General features: G+C 38.2%; 1 protein-coding gene across 1 annotated transcript; it reads left to right on the top strand.

Annotated features, from left to right (window-relative positions):
- The first annotated feature begins 16,363 nt into the window (after positions 1–16,363).
- On the top strand, positions 16,364–19,216 carry SLITRK1 (SLIT and NTRK like family member 1). Its single transcript, XM_037145189.2, has one exon. It carries the CDS (start codon positions 16,410–16,412, stop codon positions 18,498–18,500), a length of 2,091 nt encoding a protein of 696 aa, XP_037001084.2. The 5' UTR covers positions 16,364–16,409; the 3' UTR covers positions 18,501–19,216.
- Positions 19,217–20,163: the final 947 nt, after the last annotated feature.

The following is a 20,163-nucleotide window of genomic DNA, read 5'->3' as shown; positions in this document are numbered from 1 at the left end:
CTATACACTTTCACTGACAAGCAAGTTAGTAGGACTGAAATGGCAGTAGCAAAGAAAGGAAAGGTATGGTTGGGAGGGAGGTGGAAAGAACTCTCTAGGAATTCAAGTATGTTTTCCTAGAGTTTTAAATGACAAAAATAGAAGGCTCTAGAAACTTGAAAAGGGAATCCTAAAATATTTAGTTTTTTCAGTGAGACAATCTCTGTTTCCATTTACTTCAACAGTGTAATCATTTTGTGAAAAATACTCCCAGAACCGAAGATATTTTATTGTACACTAACTAGCTCGTATCACGCATCTCTACTGCTATCTTGTTACTTTTTCTCTTAAGAAGTAATTGCCATATATGTTTGCTTGATACTGTAATTTCAAACTTAAATACACACTTTTAGATGCTGAAGCTCAGAAATTACAAATCAGTTCTTTACTCTGAGCCACTAAAGGAAAAATGAATTAGCAACATCATCACCTCTCATTTGCCACATAGAATTACAAATTGGATGTTGCTTTCATTTTTAATATGAGAAATCAAAGAACAAGTATTTACTGAGAACCTACTTAAGAGAGCATGTAAAACAGTTCTAAGTACATATAGCCTACGTGAGAAAATCAGGCATAGAAATGTTATACGCTAAATGAAAATACACTTTTTAGATAAAATAAATCTGATACAAGGAAACTTGTGGGTTGTAGCCAAATGAGTAGCAAAGATATAAAGTGAAAGACTTCATAGAACTTAATGTTAAGTTGTAATCAACACCAATTTATGTATTTGAAAATTTGTCTTGAATAGATATTCTGTTTATTCCAATTTCACATAGGGAATGTCTAGGGAAGATATAATACTCAGAAGGTGGTTTGATGAGCATGAAATCAGAATTAAAGGGCTTAAGTGGACACGCTTTCCAGGGCTCACTCACCTCTTAATATTCTTGGATGGCCTTTGCTGATTATATTTCTTTTCGTGACTCTCCTTTTATTTTGCTGTTTCCTAATGCTTTTCTTTTGTCTTTAAGTTTTCTGCTGTGGCACTGCTACAATGGTATCGGATGCCTGTATTTAATGGCATAGCCTTTAGTTTGAAGTAGCCTCTTTATTATAAGGTACAGACATACGTAGGAGATATTGTTTGGTTCCAGACCACTGCAATAAAGTGAATATTGTAATAAGGTGAGTTACACATTTTTTTTTGGTTTCCAAATGCATATAAAAGTTACATTTATACTATACTGTAGCCTATATATAAAACAATAGGGGACCCCAAAGAAAGGGAGGGAGATGAGGAAAGAGCTGGTTGGTGGAGCAGTGAGAACACACACATGTATTGAAGTTCATCATCTTGGATGGGTCTCATTTACGGAGCCTCAAAAACAGTTACAATTGTAACATCACTAATCACAGATCACCTTAACAAATACAATAGTAAGTTAAAGAATTGAAAATATTCACAACTTTACCAAAATGTGGCAAACAGCAGTGGAGTGAGCAAATATTAGAAACTGATATTGATAGCCTTGCTTGATGCAGGTTGATAAACCTTCAGTTTGTAAAAAAAGAGCATCTACAGAATATAAGACAGCAAAGCACAATAAAATGAGGTATGCCTCTAATATGTATTGATGGGAAAGAAAAACTTCCAAGGAATAAGTAATTAAGAAACCTTGTTACTGCCATTTATGGCATTGTACCACTATATTACTATTGTGATCACTCAGATGCACAGACACACATGTTCACATATATGCACAGGTACATACACACGTAAAGTCAAACACTTTACAATTTAAAGTGGAAGAAGAAACATGTGTGTCATATAAGCTGGGTTATCATAAAACAGGTATGGACATATGTCATGGAGATTCTGGTAAGTTTAAACTTACACTTATTGGACAATGAACATTTTTTAAACCTGCATTTGCAAGGTTTTCTCTGGGTCTCACATTTGATTTTTACCCTCTTCTAACTTGTCCCCCCATCTTTATTGAAGTATAATTAGCATACAAAAAACTGCACATAATTAATCTTAAAACTTGGTGAGTTTGGACATATGTATGCACTTAGGTTACCATTACCACAATCAGAGAAAAAGGGTAATAAACATATATATTGCCTTTAATGTTTTATTGTCTCTTCTTTTTGGGGTTTGTGGAGTGTAAGAACAAAGCATGAAACCTTCTCTCCTAAAATAATTTTAGGTTCACAATAACTTGTTAACTATAGGGACTATTTTTTTCATTATAGCCTTGGAAGCCCTGCCATTGTTTATAATAATAAAAGACACCAATTTAGTAAATCTGACAAAGCTTCTAGGTGTGCATCTGGGTTTTGCTCACCAGTTTCACTTTACTACTCATTAAAAATATTTTACAGTGAGAAGCAAGTAAAATAAGGGTAACCCAGATCACTAAACCCCAGTAATTTACAGGTCACAGTGTCCCTTACTGTCCACTATCTTCTCAGACCTTAGAGAGTAGACACGAAATTGGAAGGGCAGGTAGTTTTGAACAACTGATGATGAAAATGAACTGTGCATTTTTCATTTTTTGAGCTGCAAAATGCAGTGAGTAAGTTACTTGAGCATTCATTTCAGTCCTTTGGAATCTAAATGGTCCTCCGCTTCTTTGAATTGCTTTTGGCATATTTTCTATAACTTTTTCATACTTTTAATTTAATTTTGATACTGTTTTATACATTATGGCTGAATATTGGAGAATATTGAAAGCTCTCCTTTTCTCTTACTCTCATATTCTCCTTTCCAGTTTTCTAGCAAGCAAATATTTTTAAATCTATCAGAATAATAAAAAAAGCAATGGTGGTCAGTACATGGCTAATATTAGAAAAACCTCCCTTCACTTTTCTATATTGTGACCCTCATCTATATATAAGAAATAACAATGGTTCACGCCCAACATTGTTTTTCATAAGTAAGTAGATAATATTAACTTTAAAGTACAATGGTTGGCAAAAGTAGGCTTACAGTTGTGAGTGCATGAAACACAGTCTATTCTTATAGTAGCATTTACCAATTATTCTATCATTTTCCACATGAACAACTGTACACCCACTATTGCCCTCTCCTGTCTTATTTTGAAGGAATTGACAATTTCTCACCTAGATCTTATAATGATTCAAATTTACCATCATTTGTTGTACAAGTTTAAGAATTTTTAACCTTCTCGACCTCAAAGGGAGCTTATGAAGCATACAGAATCTTTTTATCTTCACAGACAATTAAGGTTTTAACAATGGATTCAGCCATGAAACCAAGGGGCGTGGGTGTAGATTATTCAGTCTGGACTTCCTATCAGATGTTCTGAGTACAGTGGTGTTATTTCGTCAAAAGATATTGCAGGAATGGCCTTAAAACCCATCTCTGTATTTTCTCTAAAAATAAATGTCATTCATAATATTGACATTTGTCAATGTCTTAAAAACCTACATTGAGAATGTCCGCTTCAATTCAAACCCGAAATAGGTTCCCTCCCAATATTATAAAGTAACTCCTTGAATAGATATAGCATTTATTTTCAGAATTTGGCCACCCACTGAAGGATATCAAAAAATGCCATGTTTCCAGTTCATCCATTTATAAATAGACATAGACTCTTGGAAGGTTTTTTTTCTTTTTTTAATTTAAAAGGACCACTCTGGGCCCTTGCTGGTGTGGCTCAGTAGATTGTGTGCCAGCCTGTGACCCAAAGGGTCACAGGTTCGATACCCAGTCAGGGCATGTGACTGCGTTGCTGGCCAGGTCTGCAGTTAAATGTGCACAAGAGGCAATCACCCACTGATGTTTCTCTCCCACTTTCTCCCTCCCTTCCCCTCTCTCTAAAAAATAAAAAAAACCATAAATCTTTAACAATACAAAATTAAAAGACTACTCTGGTGACTATTAATATATACAAGCACTTTTTTTATTATGCTGGTCAGAGAGGCCAAGTTGGAAAGAGAGAATGTCACGGAAGTCCTAACAGTTTGACATGCCATGTGTAATTTTGCATAAATGGAATATAATTACGTATAAGCACGCCCTTATAAACTAGCAAAAGTGTTCTTGCTCATTTTGTTTTGGATATCATAAGGCTCAGGGGCAAGTGTGTAACCCAATTAAAATGACTCTGAGGAATCGGTGGTCTGCAGGTAGGACCCTGACGGCCTCTTCCAATTGGTGTTCTTGCTGAAACAAATTTAGATTTATATTTTGTGATTTCCTTGTATATATTTCCTGTAAACTACCACACATCCTTTGCAGAACCAACATGCTATTAATTAATTGCTTAATTCTATGCAGCTGCACTGTGCCAGGCCCCCTGCCAGACACTGCAAACACAAAGATAAACAGGACACAATCCCTTTTTTCAAAGAGTTGAAAATCCAGCCAAAGTAGCTCCCATTTTCATGGCACTCTGGAATACGGCAAGCTCTTCCACATTATCATATTCAATATACACACATGGGAAATTTAAAAAGTGTATTAGAAGTATGTTTACTTTTTCTGGGCACTGAACTGCAGCAATTATTTTGTTCAATAATAGATCCACTGGGAAGATGTTACTAATGTGTGAGAACTCAAAACTGAGTAGATGTGTTATCCTGAGAGAATAACTAAAATTTTGGTGAAGTTGCCTTTGATTCTGTACTATTTCATTGAGTTTTGATTTTCATGAAGCAAAATGCTTCTATGGTGATGATCATGATCAAAATGGGAGACCTGTTACTTTTATAGATAATACTGATTCCATATGACCTCCACATATCTTTGGAAAAGCGATGCACTGGCATGACCTGAGCCAGACACAGCACCAGGAATACAGAGCCCAAGGTCAGAGTGAAACTTGATACCTTATTAAGAAACGCCTTTAATTTACTTAGAGTTTTGAGTCTTTAAATAATTAAACATTCAAAACATATAAAATAAAATGATTTAATGACCATTTACTAAATATAGTAATATATATTCATTTTTATTTTTTATCATGCAAAATAGAAGGTAAGACTACTTAGATCTTACTGCTATCTAAGGTTCTCTGTTTTATTAAGTTTAGCTTGAAATTAGATTTTTAAAAAGGCTAATTCTTTTACTGGTTTGCACTCTTCCTCTGTACTCTGTTGGTGGAGGAGGGAGTCGCCTCTTGAGTTCTTGAGGATGGTGACATACATTCTCAGCTGACAATGGCCAGTTGAGATTGACAAGCAGATTCAGCGCAGTGCAGCAGCTATTCACCAGAGGCTTGTGTGCTGACACCATGTGTAATAAGCCTTAAAAAATAAATTTTAAAAGATGTCTTTTAACATATATCAGGAGAGCAACTTCAACATGGCTTTTGACTAACATGTTTGTAGCTGTATAAATACTGTGAGCCAAACTCTAATTTATGGAGATGAGATTTATGACTTTTGAGTTATATAACACATTTTCCCTTTATTTTTACTGTGGACACTACAGAGATGTCTCTCTTCCTCCCACCTTTGCTCACCTTCATCCATTCCCACCCACTTCCCTCTGGTCATAATCACACTGGTGTCTGTGGCTGAGTTATGCACACGTGTTCTTTGGCTAATCGCCTCACCATCTTTCATCCAGTACCCCTCTCCCCTCTTCTCTGAGAGGCATCAGTCTGTTCCATGTCTCTTTCTATTTTGTTCGTCATTTTATTTTGTTCATTAGATTCCACATATTAGTAAAATAATATGGTATTTTTCTCTGTCTGATTTATTTTACTTAGCATAATCTCCAGATCCATTCATGCTGTTACAAAAGAGAAGATTTCCTTTGTTATCACAACTGTGTAGTATTCAACCGTATGAAGGTACCAGAGCTTTTTTACCCACTCATCTACTGATGGGCATTTGGGTTGCAGGTCTTGGCTATTATAAATAATGCTGCTATGAACACAGGAGTGCATATTGTTTTTCGAATTGGTGTTTCAGGTTTCTTAAAATATATTCCTGAAGGTGGAATTGCTGGGTAAAAAGACAGGTGCAATTTTAATATGTTTTCCACAGTGGCTGCACCAGTCTGCATTCCCGCCAACAGTGCACAAGTGTTCATTTTTCTTCACATCCTTGCCAGTACTTCTTATTTGTTGATATATTGATGATAGACATTTTGGGATGTGTGAAGTGATTATCTCATTGGGGTTTTAATTTACAGCTCTCTAATTAATGATTTGTGACATTGAGCATGTTTCTGTATGTCTGTTAACCATCTGTATGTCTTCTTTAGAGAAGTGTCTATTGAGGTCCTTTGTTCATTTTTAATTGGGCCATTCGTCTTCCTGTTGTTGAGTTGTGTAAGTTCTTTACATATTTTGGAAATTAACCCCTTATCTAATGTATTATTGATGAAAATGTTCTCCCATACAGTGGGTTCCCTTTTCAATTTGCTGTGCAGAAGCTTTTTCATTTGATGTAGTCTCATTTGTTTATATTTTCCTTGCCCTAGGAGACATGTCAAAAATATTGCTACAAGAGATATCTGACACCAATTCCTGAATGTTAGTTTTGTGTATTGCTATTTTGAAGAATTCATTTATTAGCTCTGGGATATTTTTGGTGGAGTCTTTAGGGTTACTTAGTACAATAGCATGTCACCTCTGAATAACAACATTTTTTTTCTTTTCAATTCAGATGCCTTTTAATTCTTTTTCTTATCTGGTTGCTGTAGCTAAGATTTCCAGTACTTTGTTGAGTAAGAGTGGTAAGAGCCAACATCTCTGTCTTCCTTATATTTTTAGTTTTTGCCCCTCTAATATGATGTTGGATGTTGGCTTATGAAAATATATAAATACAAAGAACTGTAAGAAAACATTATGAACAACTATAAGCCAACAAATTGGACAATGTAAAAAATATATAAATTCCTAGAAACATGCAGTCTTCCAAAACTGAAGCAGGAAATGTCAGTAAATCTGAACAGGCAGATTACAACTAGTGAAGTTTAAGTAGTAATAAAAAAAACCTTCCAACAGATAAAAGCCCTAGACTAGAAAGCTTCACAGGTGAGTTTTGCTAAACATTCAAAGAAGAACCAACACCTATCCTTCTTAAACTATTCCAAAAAAGTCAAGAAAAGGGATGACATTTAAGCTCATTTTGCAAGTCAAGCATTATCTTATTTCCAAATTCATATAAATATAAAGATACTACCAAAGAAGAAACTTATGGGCAATATTCCTGATGAACATAGATACTAAGATCCTCAATGAAATATTAGTAAACCAGATCAGCAATAAAAACAACAACAAAAACAATAAGGTGGTGCACTGTGATGAGGTAGGATTTACTCTGGTAATGCAAGGTTGGTACAATATCTGCAAATCAATAAATGTGATACACTACATAAACAAAATGAAGGCTACAAACTACATGATCATATCAGTAGATGCATAAAAAGCATTGATATGACATTTTATTTTTATTTTTCAAGACCACCTCAGAGACAGTGTTATGTGCTATTTCCTAATGTGATGGACATATTTTGTCAGCCAGTAGTGACTGTGTCAGCATCTGCCTTCAGCGGAACAGTGAATCATAAATATGTTGCCAGAGTAGTGGTAAAATCTGTGGGAATAGACCATACATTTTCAGTAGGGGTGATATTACCCACAAGAGGGGAAGTTTATTTGGATTGGGGGAATATTTGATATCATAATAATTCATGAACCTTCATAGGCCACAGTGTATATATAGTATAAAGTGTATCTCTAGTAAGAAAATCTTATGAATGGGGAATTAGAAAAAATGTTCAAAAATGCTGCTGGGGTGGTAAATTATAATGGAAATGATTTAAAGTTTAAGAAACGATTAGGGTTTGAAACTATCAATCTAGATTCCTTAGATTTAACCTATTAAGCAAAAGGCAAAACTTGGTTGAACTGGTAAAATTAAAATAAAATTGTTAATAATACTTCAGTAAATAATCACCTTCTACAAAGTTGCCTAATGCTCTTTATTAAAAATCATAAAACTAAAATCATTTACAGTTATGGAAATTTCTAATATGTTACTACCACTACTTTGATTACTTTAGAAGAAATAGACAAAGGATTAAAAGCATGAAGAAAATTACAGGTTTTTAAAGTTTTATATAAGGTATTTATTCCTGACATCATAAAATGTTTTAGAATTGTTAATATTTTCAAATATAACTTAGAATTAGTAATATTTTCAAGTATTTATATATTCAAATATAAATATTTCAAATATAATATTTTCAAATGTTTGTAAAAATACTGTGGAAAAGTGTACTAAATAGTATATCTCTTCAAACATAGTACTCCTAAAGTTGAGAAGCTTAAAGGGTAAGAAAACATTTATTGCATATTTTTATTTATTGTTTCTACTTAATTTTTGAATGAGTGATAACAATTGCAATTTATTGTAGCCATATTTCTCAATGACAATTATTTTTATGCAGGTCATATGCTTGCAAATATTTCAATGTAGTGAAATTCAATGTATTTCAATGTAAACATTACTAATGGCCTAAGCAGTTAAACTAAATTCATCTAGATTTAAATACTCTAAGTCAGTTAAAATGATATACAAAAATTAATGGTTATACAGAAGAAAAGTTACTGAAAAAATAAACATTTGCTAAATTTTAACTAAAATCTATCATACAATAAAATTTTATTTGCAGAAACAGAAAATTATGTGCATTTTACAATGTAAATCTGGTATTCCTTAAAACATTTATTTTTAACATAGATATTAAACTAGTAAAATATTTATAACATTTCATTAAAGAGTTTCATTATATTTGAAATATCCAATTCAGATATATTTTCTAGGGCAGTGTTTTCTGTTTTGTTTTTGGGTAACAATTTCAAGTTGGGCCATATTGAAAAAAGGAAAAAATAAGTAAAAAAGTAAGGCAAGCAGAGAATATTATGAAGACATAAATAAAATATAGCAATTGTCCAATATTATGTGTATAAACCCTACATTTTAAAGACATGCATAGTAAAATGACAGCAAACTCACAATTATTAACAACCACGCCTAAAACAAAACGAAGGAAAAAACTAGAATATTCGGAACAGAACCACAGAAATAGAGATCACATGGAGGGTTAACAGCAGGGGAGTGGGAGAAGGAGAGAGAGGGAAAAGGTACAGAGAATAAGTAGTATAGATAGTAGGTAGAAAATAGACAGGGGGAGGGCAAGAATAGTATGGGAAACGTAGAAGCTAAAGAACTTGTAAGTATGACACATGGACATGAACTAAAGGGGGGAATGTGGGTGAGAGTGTGCAGGGTGGAGGGGAGTGAAGGGGGAAATGGGAGAACTGTAATAGCATAATCAATAAAATATATTTTTATAAATGTTATTATTAAAATTTTATTGAAAGCAATGAGGATAATGAAAATTTAGTGATTTTTCCAAAAAAAATCATACTAGTGGGAAACAGCTAAGTTGAAACAGAAAACCACATTTCAGCAAATGCATATTTACATATACATGCATGTAGACCTATATCTATGTGTATGTGTATTTGTGAATATATTTGTTTACTAACATACGTAAATCAGCTACTAGGTGTGAGATCACATGCTAGGTTTCATGGTAGCTATTAAAAGCAGAAAATGTTTGGACAAAGCAAAAGTAGTCCAGGAAAAGAATATCTTACTGTGCTTCAGATATGAACCTCAACTTTAAATAACTGGGAACTGCATATATGTGTTGTATATTTAATATATGCACATGTACCATGCTAAATTTTCAAAGAAATAAATGGCTACAATGGAGACATTTGCCCAAGAAGAAACAAGCATGTTTCTAGTTAGCCTAGCTGTGGGGACACAAGTAATAGCGAAATGAAAAAAAAAATTTCTCAAGGGAAATATAGAAACCATGCAACCTAACCTGCCAACCTCAGCTTACCTACAAGGATGCTCATGGAGATGGTGCCATTAAATATGTGACTGGAACACAGGAAAGTTTAAATGAAATGGATGTACTTGTCATAAAGTCTTATTTCTTAATGCCACTCTTAAAGTGGCACTCAGAGTTTTCAGATATGATTATAGCACTTGAATGTGTATTCTGCTGTGTATTTACTATACTATTCTGAAACTTTGAGCTGTTATTGTCTTAGAAGTAGCCCAACATTACCTACTTTTCTGTGTAATTATCATTGATAAGCTAGCATTAGAAAAAGAATTGGTAGGGTGTTGGAAAATGGTGGTAAATCTTACTAGAGAAAGAGTTATTCTAGGTACATTAGTTATCTGCTTTCCTTGGGATGTCTTCAGGCAAAATAATGTCTTGAATACTACCATTGTGTAGTCAACTGCCAAGACTAACCCTGTGATGGGGGAGGCTTCCAATTGCTAGTTGTCCTGAGCATCTTAATTCCCAAGTCAAAAAGTCAATCTAAAAATAATAATATATTTAAGAAGTTCCAAGAATAAAAGTTTATTTGGGTTCCCTTTCATTTTGATGAAGACAATAGGAAAATAAATTCTTGCACTACAGTTGCAGAATTCAACAATAAGGAATGTACATTGTTTAAGCAAAAATATTCATTGAATATAGTGCTGTTTACATCAGGTCCTTATGGGCCCTTAAGTCTCCTATAACTTTCTGTATAAAATTGGCACCTAACCAAATATACACATAACTAAAAAAAATTCTCTATGTCTTCCTTGGTTTATAGGATTCTTTCTTAGTTTTTCTCCTTAAATAAATACTAATGCATTAATTTTTTAGTACTCAATTTGTTGAATCTTATATACATGTATTGCAGCAAGAATATCAACCACTAAGAAGCTTAAATATGCTGTGGCCTATATTTCCCGTCAGATACGGGGACATGAATGCTGCCCAAGTTATACCTAATGCTGGGCAGGAGATCTGGTCACTGTATCACTCCAAATAGGAATGATTATGTCTAAATATGTTTATGGGGTTAGCCATAATCAGACCCTCTAAATTAAAAAAAAGTATTTCACTTGTAAACATACCAAGAATATACTGGCTAGTACACTGTTCACCTCACCTTAATTTACATATTCCCAAGGACAAAGGTGGCTTGTTAGGTTGATTTATATGAGTTGGGCAATCCTAAAAGTGAAATTATGTGCTGGAGCAACTAGTGTGAACAAGAGTTTACCTGGGAAATCAAGAATATGTGGTCCCCTTACTCACATTTCAGACCCATCAGATTGCTTCATTTTATGCAAACAGAAAAGACTTTTAGACAGAGGAAACTGGGTAGCTCCCAAGGACTCTGGAAAGACCAGAGAACCAGGCTGGGTACTGGAATAAGAACAAAGGCAGTCGAAACCATGCCCCTAATTCACAAACTAGGCCCTCCTCTGCCGAGGATGCTGTCCATACTCTGACCAGTGGCAGAACAGTTTACAACAGCCTTTACTTCAGCCCTGGGCCCTGCCCAGAAGTCCCCTGACACCGTTGCACTCCATACCCCTCTCTCCTGCCACTGCTACCACTGCCTGGTGTAATTGGCCCATTCCTTTTCCCACATGTCCTTAGGCTTAATGTCAAAATCCAATCATGTGACTCTAAGTGGTCATGCTACGTCATACCATTTGCCCTAGTCACTAAGAGATTTGGGAAAAATCAGTGTCTATTGTTTTTATATTTTATGATAGTATTTCTGATTTATTTCCAAAAAAGAAATAGAAGGAGGGAAATTGACCGGTATTAGGAATGGCATAAGATTTCTCCAAAAGCACAGTGTACTACAAAGTGGGATATCCTAATGCTGATAACTTCACTGTTTTAGGCAACTGCTCATGTGAGGTAATGCCTTTCCCAGCCTAATAGTTACCGTAAATGCAAGAATTGCCAATTCCAACTGATTAGAAAATAACATGTTTTCTGCTTTAATAAATAACATTTAATTAATTTCTTTGGGCAATTCAAAGTATGCTTGTGCTATGCACTTTTTATACATTTAAAAATTTCCATCAATAACCTAAAGAGTTAACTTACTGGATTTTTACACTTTCATGATTTTCAACCTACTTCCTCTTGCAAAAGCAGCAATGTGTTCCTATCCTTAGCAACATCACACATTTACTGGTTGTTGACCAGGTGCATGGTACTGTCCTAACTCTTATGGGATGCACAAAATGTAGATTAGGAACTCATTTTGTAGAGAAAATAGATCCTATTTTATATATATGCATGATGATACAGGAGAAAATTTATCAAGTGCATGCAACACATTGAACATGGAACCTAAACGTCCAAGTAAGTAATTACCAAGTCCCTAGTTTGTGAATTAACTCTGTCTCTGGACTTTTTTAAAAAACTTTTGTGTTCTGTTCCACTCAATTTCTTACTAACTCCATACTGCATTATTTTACTCTTGGGGTGTACATGTCAGACCATATTACATAGGACCAGGACTCTGCTAGGTGACAGATATAAAAAGACGAAATGATTAGACCACTGCCCTCAAGAATGTCACACTCTAGTGAGGAATCAATGCTTCAAAAACATAATTGAAACACATTTAGGAGTCATTCTACTGAATGCATTAAGGTGAAAGGGAGAAAGAGCCTTGGTGGTTTGGTCTGGAAAGGATTCAAAGAAGTGACTTTTAAGCTAGAATAATATTTTAAAAGTTGCACAGATTGAATAAGGCAAACAATGTAATCCATAAATAATTAGAAATTAAGAATAATTTGCTCAAGTAAATGGGTAAGCATTGGCTTCACTTGAACATACTGAATTGAGTGGAAGGTGTTTAAATGATAATAAATAGTGTTGGCAGGGAGTTAGGGAAATGACAAATCTCATCTATTGCTTGTGGGGTATAAATTGAACACATCTTTGAGTAAGTAATTCATCAAACTTTTATCAAAAGTCTTAATATTTTTTCTATACTTTAACCTAGCAATTCTACTTCTAGGCATCTGCAATAAGAAGATAAATAATAACATTCACAGTGATTTATGTACAAGGTTGTTCTTTGCAGCATTATATACAAGAGCAAACATTTTAGTGAAAACTAAATGTCCAACTCTGTGGAATTATTTCCATGAATTCTTTTATGTCATATAAAATAATTCAACTTCTAATACAATATAGTAGTGGATGTTTAATAACTTTGACATTTTCCACAAATACATATATAAAGTACAAAAGGCATTTTATGAACTATATGTGTATGTTTCCACCCACAATTTCTGGGTGTTGAAATTTGGTGGATTTTAATTTTGCAGTTGTTTTCAGTGTTTTTCAAAACCTATATAAATAATATGTATTTCTTCATCTTAAATATCTGCTATATACTTTGTTGGGAACAAAAACAGATTTTTTCATAAATGATTATATGTAAGATCTTATAGGGGATAAAATAAAAAGTGAAATAAGTTCTTAATGGTATATACTTAAATGTGTTCCTTGGGTCTCTCCATATAAGGTGTTTACTTAGCAAGTTGAATAAGCAAGTAACCAGTTAATTTTAAAAGTGTGATTTTAGGTGATTATCATCAACACTTTTCTTCCTAAACAGCCAGCATTTTTTCTCTCTCCTTCAAAGTCCTTCCTCCTATCCATCACAGACACAGCATAAAGCACCCTCCTCTCTCAGCTGGGTTTCTGGGGCCAAGGATTTTCAAAACCTGAGTCCAATTACAAAGAAACAGAAATATCTTTTCCTTCAGTCCAAGTCTTTCTTCACATCTGCAGTTCTCAAGTGCATAGCATTTTTTTTAGTGAAATAGTTTCAAATTTATTATGCTCTTATCTTCTTTGAACATGTAGTAAAGGGTTAAATTAAATAAGAATGAAATTGTTTTAACAATGTAATGGGTTGCCTGAAAAATGCCTCTCTCTCTCTCTCTCTCTCTCTCACACACACACACACACACACACACACACACACACACACACACCATGTCAACCTGAGCCTTCAACCACACCTCCACTGGATTTCAAAAGATGACATCAAAACTTTTGATTACATTAAAATATTACATATACATATAAAAACTGTGACCCTCAAATTAGCTTCTGAACCAAGAAAAAAATCTACTCTATATCTTCCTGAATTTCTCCACCCCAGGCCTTTCCCCAAATCTTTCACTCTTCAGCATTTTCAAAATGCACAGAGCCTTGAATGTTTGATCTTTTAAGCAGATTAGCAGGCTTGTAACAGCTGTCTAACTTGTGTAAATCCTAATGAAAGGGAAAACTGATGTAAACATGATCTTTGTTTCAACTGAAGAAAGGACCAAACAACAATTTAAAAAAATTATTTTAATCCCACACCCTAAAATGAGGCACACAATTTTAGAAGTAGTGAGGGAGAAGGTGCCGACTCTGATAAGGAAAGTCAGCTAAACAGCCTCCGTAGAGGCAGCGTTTTCTTGTTCTCTCCTCTCTCAGAGGTTTGCAGAAGTTGGTTTTCAGGAGCTTCTGCTGAGTTTGAGGAATCCCAGGATCCCTTCCTTCCCTTGGAAAAGCCTGAGCACTGTTCCCCTCCGCTCCAGTGACCCAGCCAGCTTGTAAGCACGGGGAGCAACTGCGGGCGACTAGCAAACAACGCCACCCACCCCCATTCCAAGCCTTAGAGACCCGAGATTGCTATCTCCTCCTCTCAAAATGCAACTGGTTATTTAATTGCACGCATTTCAAATTCGTTGGAACTGCTGCGGAACTTTGCCAGTGAGTGAGTGAGTGTGTGTGTGTGTGTGTGTGTGTGTGTGGTATGCGTGTTGCCTGCCAGTGGATTTTTAAGAGCACTCACGAATCAAATTGGGATTTTCCCCTGCCCCCTCCCTCCCCCCCCCCTGCTGGTTCTCAGTAAAACCTTCAGTCTGGAATCAAAGACGTTAGCTTGCACCGTGTTTTCACCCTGCAGACTTAAATAACATTCAAGAAAAATCAGAGAAACCTAGCTCTCAGTGACCTAATTGACTAAAATTCTACTCCAAGTTTTGAAAAGAAAAGAGTGTGTTTAAATTATATACTATGCAACAAAAAATCCATCCCCAATTATTCTATTATATAAAATACATATGGTATGAATACATGTTTCAGATAGCCACTTTCGCCATACCAAATTTCTTTAAAAATGGTTTCAAAGACATCAAATAGCATAAAACACACTGTACCGCAGAGACGGAAGAAATGCATTTAAAGCACCGATGAAAATGGCGTGCAGTATAATTACCTCAAATTGCTGTTCGCTTGACACCCTGACACTAATTTTATTCAAGCCTTTGGGAAATAAATGTTTTAAAAGCACTCTTTTCCCAAACGTTGGAGCTAGTGGGTGCTGTGAGGTCATTAAGGAAAGGAAAGGGTAAAGTTTCCAGCATGCAAAAAAGAATTAAATAATCCATTTACAATAAAAGCCTCTATGTGGATCAACAGCCTTTAGTGCCCACATTTTTAACGCTTGCCCTGTACGTGGATTGATTTTTTTTTTCCTTCAGCATTCCCTCACCAGATGGATTTTTGCTACTGCAGATCAGCAGAGGGTGTCAGATCTTTCAGAGTGCACCAGGCTGGAACGAGCAGAGCTTCTTAGCAACTCTCTTCTTTCCCCGCTCCCCATTCTCGCGCTCTCTCTCTCCCTCCAACAACTCGCCCCCCACCCGCCCTCCGCCCCCTCCAGGAGATTCCGAAACAGCAGAAGAAAGAGAACAAGAAACGAGCCAGTAACCGAGATTCAGAGCCCAGGGAAAAGAAAAAAAAGGCTGGAGAGAACCTAAGGGAAGAAAACGAAAAGAATGGACAGGCACAAAACGCAGCAATTGCGGAAATTTCCCAGCGCCATTGGCTCGGCAGTGTGAGTCCATCGGTCGGGCGTGATTTCAGCACCGGGAGGATTGGACAGCACCTCGGGGGGACTCCTGGGCAACCTACAGCTACAGCAAGAACTCCGCCAGCAGCCTCAACAACAGAAGCCGCCGAAAGCCCTGCTTTTTGTATCAGAAAGGCAAGGTCAGTCCGACACACAGCCATGCACAGGCAGTGCGCCTGTACTACGCTGCAAACCCTCTGCTTGTTTCTCTAACATGCACTTGCTTCTAATTATTAGCATTGTTCCCTTACTGATTAGTGAGGACCACTAGACGAGATTCTGTTAAGTGTGCATTTTTAATTTATACGTATATATTTAACTTCATTTTTTAAGGTTGAGGGGGAGTGGGGTTATTTTTCTACTTTTTTTTTTTTTTTGCTTGCCTTGCACTACGTGCCTGGATAGTTTGTGAATATAATTATTGACTGGCGCCTGGGTTGTTGCAGTGCGGGGGGGTTAGGGAGGAAGGAATCCACCCCCACCCCCCCAAACCCTTTCTTCTCCTTCCCTGGGTTCGGACATTGGAACACTAAATGAACTTGAATTGTGTCTGTGGCGAGCAGGATGGTCGCTGTTACTTTGTGATGAGATCGGGATGAATTGCTCGCTTTAAAAATGCTGCTTTGGATTCTGTTGCTGGAGACGTCTCTTTGTTTTGCCGCTGGAAACGTTACAGGGGACGTTTGCAAAGAGAAGATCTGTTCCTGCAATGAAATAGAAGGGGACCTACACGTAGACTGTGAAAAAAAGGGCTTCACAAGTCTGCAGCGTTTCACCGCGCCGACTTCACAGTTCTACCATCTATTTCTGCATGGCAATTCCCTCACTCGACTTTTCCCTAATGAGTTTGCTAACTTTTATAATGCGGTTAGTTTGCACATGGAAAACAACGGCTTGCACGAAATCGTTCCCGGGGCTTTCCTGGGGCTGCAGCTGGTGAAGAGGCTGCATATCAACAACAACAAGATCAAATCTTTTCGAAAGCAGACTTTTCTGGGGCTGGACGACCTGGAATACCTCCAGGCTGATTTTAATTTATTACGGGATATAGACCCGGGGGCCTTCCAAGACTTAAACAAGCTGGAGGTACTCATTTTAAATGACAATCTCATCAGCACCCTACCTGCCAACGTGTTCCAGTATGTGCCCATCACCCACCTCGACCTCCGAGGAAACAGGCTGAAAACGCTGCCCTATGAGGAGGTCTTGGAGCAAATCCCTGGCATTGCCGAAATCCTGCTAGAGGATAACCCGTGGGACTGCACCTGTGATCTGCTTTCCCTGAAAGAATGGCTGGAAAACATTCCCAAAAATGCCCTGATCGGTCGAGTGGTCTGCGAAGCCCCCACCAGACTGCAGGGTAAAGACCTCAATGAAACCACAGAACAGGACTTGTGTCCTTTGAAAAACAGAGTGGATTCTAGTCTTCCGGCGCCCCCTGCCCAAGAAGAGACCTTTGCTCCTGGCCCCCTGCCAACTCCCTTCAAGACGAATGGGCAAGAAGATCGTGCCACCCCGGGGTCTGCTCCAAACGGAGGTACAAAGATCCCAGGCAACTGGCAGATCAAAATCAGACCCACTGCAGCGATAGCGACCGGCAGCGCCAGAAACAAACCCCCAGCCAATGGCTTGCCTTGCCCTGGGGGCTGCAGCTGCGACCACATCCCAGGGTCGGGTTTAAAGATGAACTGCAACAACCGGAACGTGAGCAGCTTGGCTGATTTGAAGCCCAAGCTCTCCAACGTGCAGGAGCTTTTCCTGCGAGATAACAAGGTCCATAGCATCCGAAAGTCGCACTTTGTGGATTACAAGAACCTCATTCTGTTGGATCTGGGCAACAATAACATCGCCACTGTAGAGAACAATACTTTTAAGAACCTTGTGGACCTCAGGTGGCTGTATATGGATAGCAACTACCTGGACACACTGTCCCGGGAGAAATTCGCGGGGCTGCAAAACCTCGAGTACCTGAACGTGGAGTACAACGCTATCCAGCTCATCCTTCCAGGTACCTTCAATGCCATGCCTAAACTGAGGATCCTAATTCTCAACAACAACTTGCTGCGGTCCCTCCCCGTGGACGTGTTTGCTGGGGTCTCGCTCTCTAAGCTCAGCCTGCACAACAACTACTTTATGTACCTCCCGGTGGCAGGGGTGCTGGACCAGTTAACTTCCATTATCCAGATAGACCTGCATGGAAACCCTTGGGAGTGCTCCTGCACCATTGTGCCTTTCAAGCAATGGGCAGAACGCCTGGGTTCCGAAGTGCTGATGAGCGACCTCAAGTGTGAGACGCCGGTGAACTTCTTTAGGAAGGATTTCATGCTCCTCTCGAATGACGAGATCTGCCCCCAGCTGTACGCGAGGATCTCGCCCACGTTAACTTCACAAAGTAAAAACAGCACTGGGTTGGCGGAGACCGGGACGCATTCCAACTCCTACCTAGACACCAGCAGGGTGTCCATCTCGGTGTTGGTCCCAGGACTGCTGCTGGTGTTCGTCACCTCCGCCTTCACTGTGGTGGGCATGCTCGTGTTTATCCTGAGGAATCGAAAGCGGTCTAAGAGAAGAGACGCCAACTCCTCGGCGTCCGAAATTAATTCCCTACAGACAGTCTGTGACTCTTCCTACTGGCACAATGGGCCTTACAACGCAGATGGGGCCCACAGAGTGTATGACTGCGGCTCCCACTCGCTCTCAGACTGAGCCCCCAACCCCGGTAGAGCAGGGGAGGGGGAAGGCCATGCTCCCCTTCCCCCCACCCGGTCGGCATCCCGGGGTCAGAAAAGCCGGGACCCCACTCCAGTGTGCCCCAAGGCTTGATGGACATAAATAAATAACTGTGAACTCGCTCAACTGAGATGATCTGACCCGGTAGCTCCCTTCTGGAAACAAAGAGCAGACTGTGGCTGCGAGAGCGCTGCCAAATCGCTCTGTGCTGAGAGCCTCTTTTGACAAAGCCCAGCAGGGGCCCTGCTCAAAGAACTGACAGTGCCCTTCCCCCCCTGCGGAGGGGCTGGTGGGGGACGCCTGTCGTGGTCCCATACATATACACATTTACCCACATCTATATAGAGAGATAGATATCTATTTTTCCCCCGTGGATTAGCCCCGCGAGGAGGGGGGGGGCGTGATAGTTCCCTGCTGGCTACGCAGGGATGGGCAGTTGCACGAAGGCATGAATGTATTGTAAATAAATAACTTTGACTTCTGAGAAAAACAAAAAGCGCTGCATGGCTCGCATGGAATCCACGCGCTCCAGGGACGCTGCCCTCCCCGGCGACCGGAGAGAGCGTCACGTTCACAGCACCCGCCCTCTTACCTGATAAGTCCCAGCGTATCAAACTTTCTATAAACAAGATACAGTATAATCAGAAGTGCCATTTCACCTTTATTTGTGATCGGTAGGCAGTTCAGAGAGTACGTTTACTGTGAAAAAAAAATGTTAAGGTTTTTATTTAAGACATTTGCATGACTACTCATCAGCCCATTTTATGAGTTAAAAATGTATTTTGTTAAGAGACGTTTTATGGGTTGTTTTGGGTTCATCCTTTTATTTTGATGGTGATGTTTACTTTTTTTTTTTTGGAGGGGGAATATTTTTCTATACATATCCAATAAGGCCTTCCATCTGAATGTAAAATAAGTACCCATGATTTCTATTATAGTATCTGGTGTAATTAATTTAAAAGCAAAAAGAAAGATTGTGAGGCAGTTAAGCATGACCAATTAATGTCACTCTAGTGCTTAGGCTGCGATCTTAAAACGGTAGCAATTCTGTGCTGGTGTAACTCTTACTTACAAAGTAGGGAAAAAAAGAACGGAGGAAGCACGTAAAACTTACTAATTCCATTCGAGGATTTTATAATGGCATATTTTTTCAGTATTAAAGTGATCATGTTTTCAACTCTGGGTCCTTACCTTTTTCCAGCTTCATATTTGCAACTGGTAAATTGAATGTGCGGTGGAAGGGGCAGGGGAGGGGGACGGTTGAATGTGGATCCCTTCAAGAGCTATTTCAAGGCTCTTTCTCTAATCCTCTTACTTTGCTTTTTAGCTTTCACTAGCACCCCTCCCCCTCCATCCCCGCCCGGACTTTTCCAGCTTTTCCTGTGGGTTAAGTAAGGTCTTCCCCCAATTGGCCCTCCATCCCCCCCTCCCCCCCCTTTTTCCTTATGCGGCAGTGAATCCCCTTATTAATACTGGAAATCCCTCCTGCTGCTTCCCCGGCCGCCGCTGCTGCACATACTGCAGATGTATTAAGGATGTTAGTAAAGATTTGATTGAATTGACTCTGCCTAGATCGGTCTCATTAAACAGAGTGGAGATTTCAATGGTCAGCAGTCTTCAGTGAAAGACAGCTTCAATG

Source organism: Artibeus jamaicensis, unplaced genomic scaffold (genome assembly GCF_021234435.1).
Source record: "Artibeus jamaicensis isolate MK-2021 breed Jamaican fruit bat unplaced genomic scaffold, CSHL_Jam_final contig_415, whole genome shotgun sequence".
In the NCBI taxonomy this organism is placed as follows: domain Eukaryota; kingdom Metazoa; phylum Chordata; class Mammalia; order Chiroptera; family Phyllostomidae; genus Artibeus; species Artibeus jamaicensis.
Note: the sequence above shows the minus strand (reverse complement) of the source record. Positions and strands in the feature narration are given on the sequence as shown.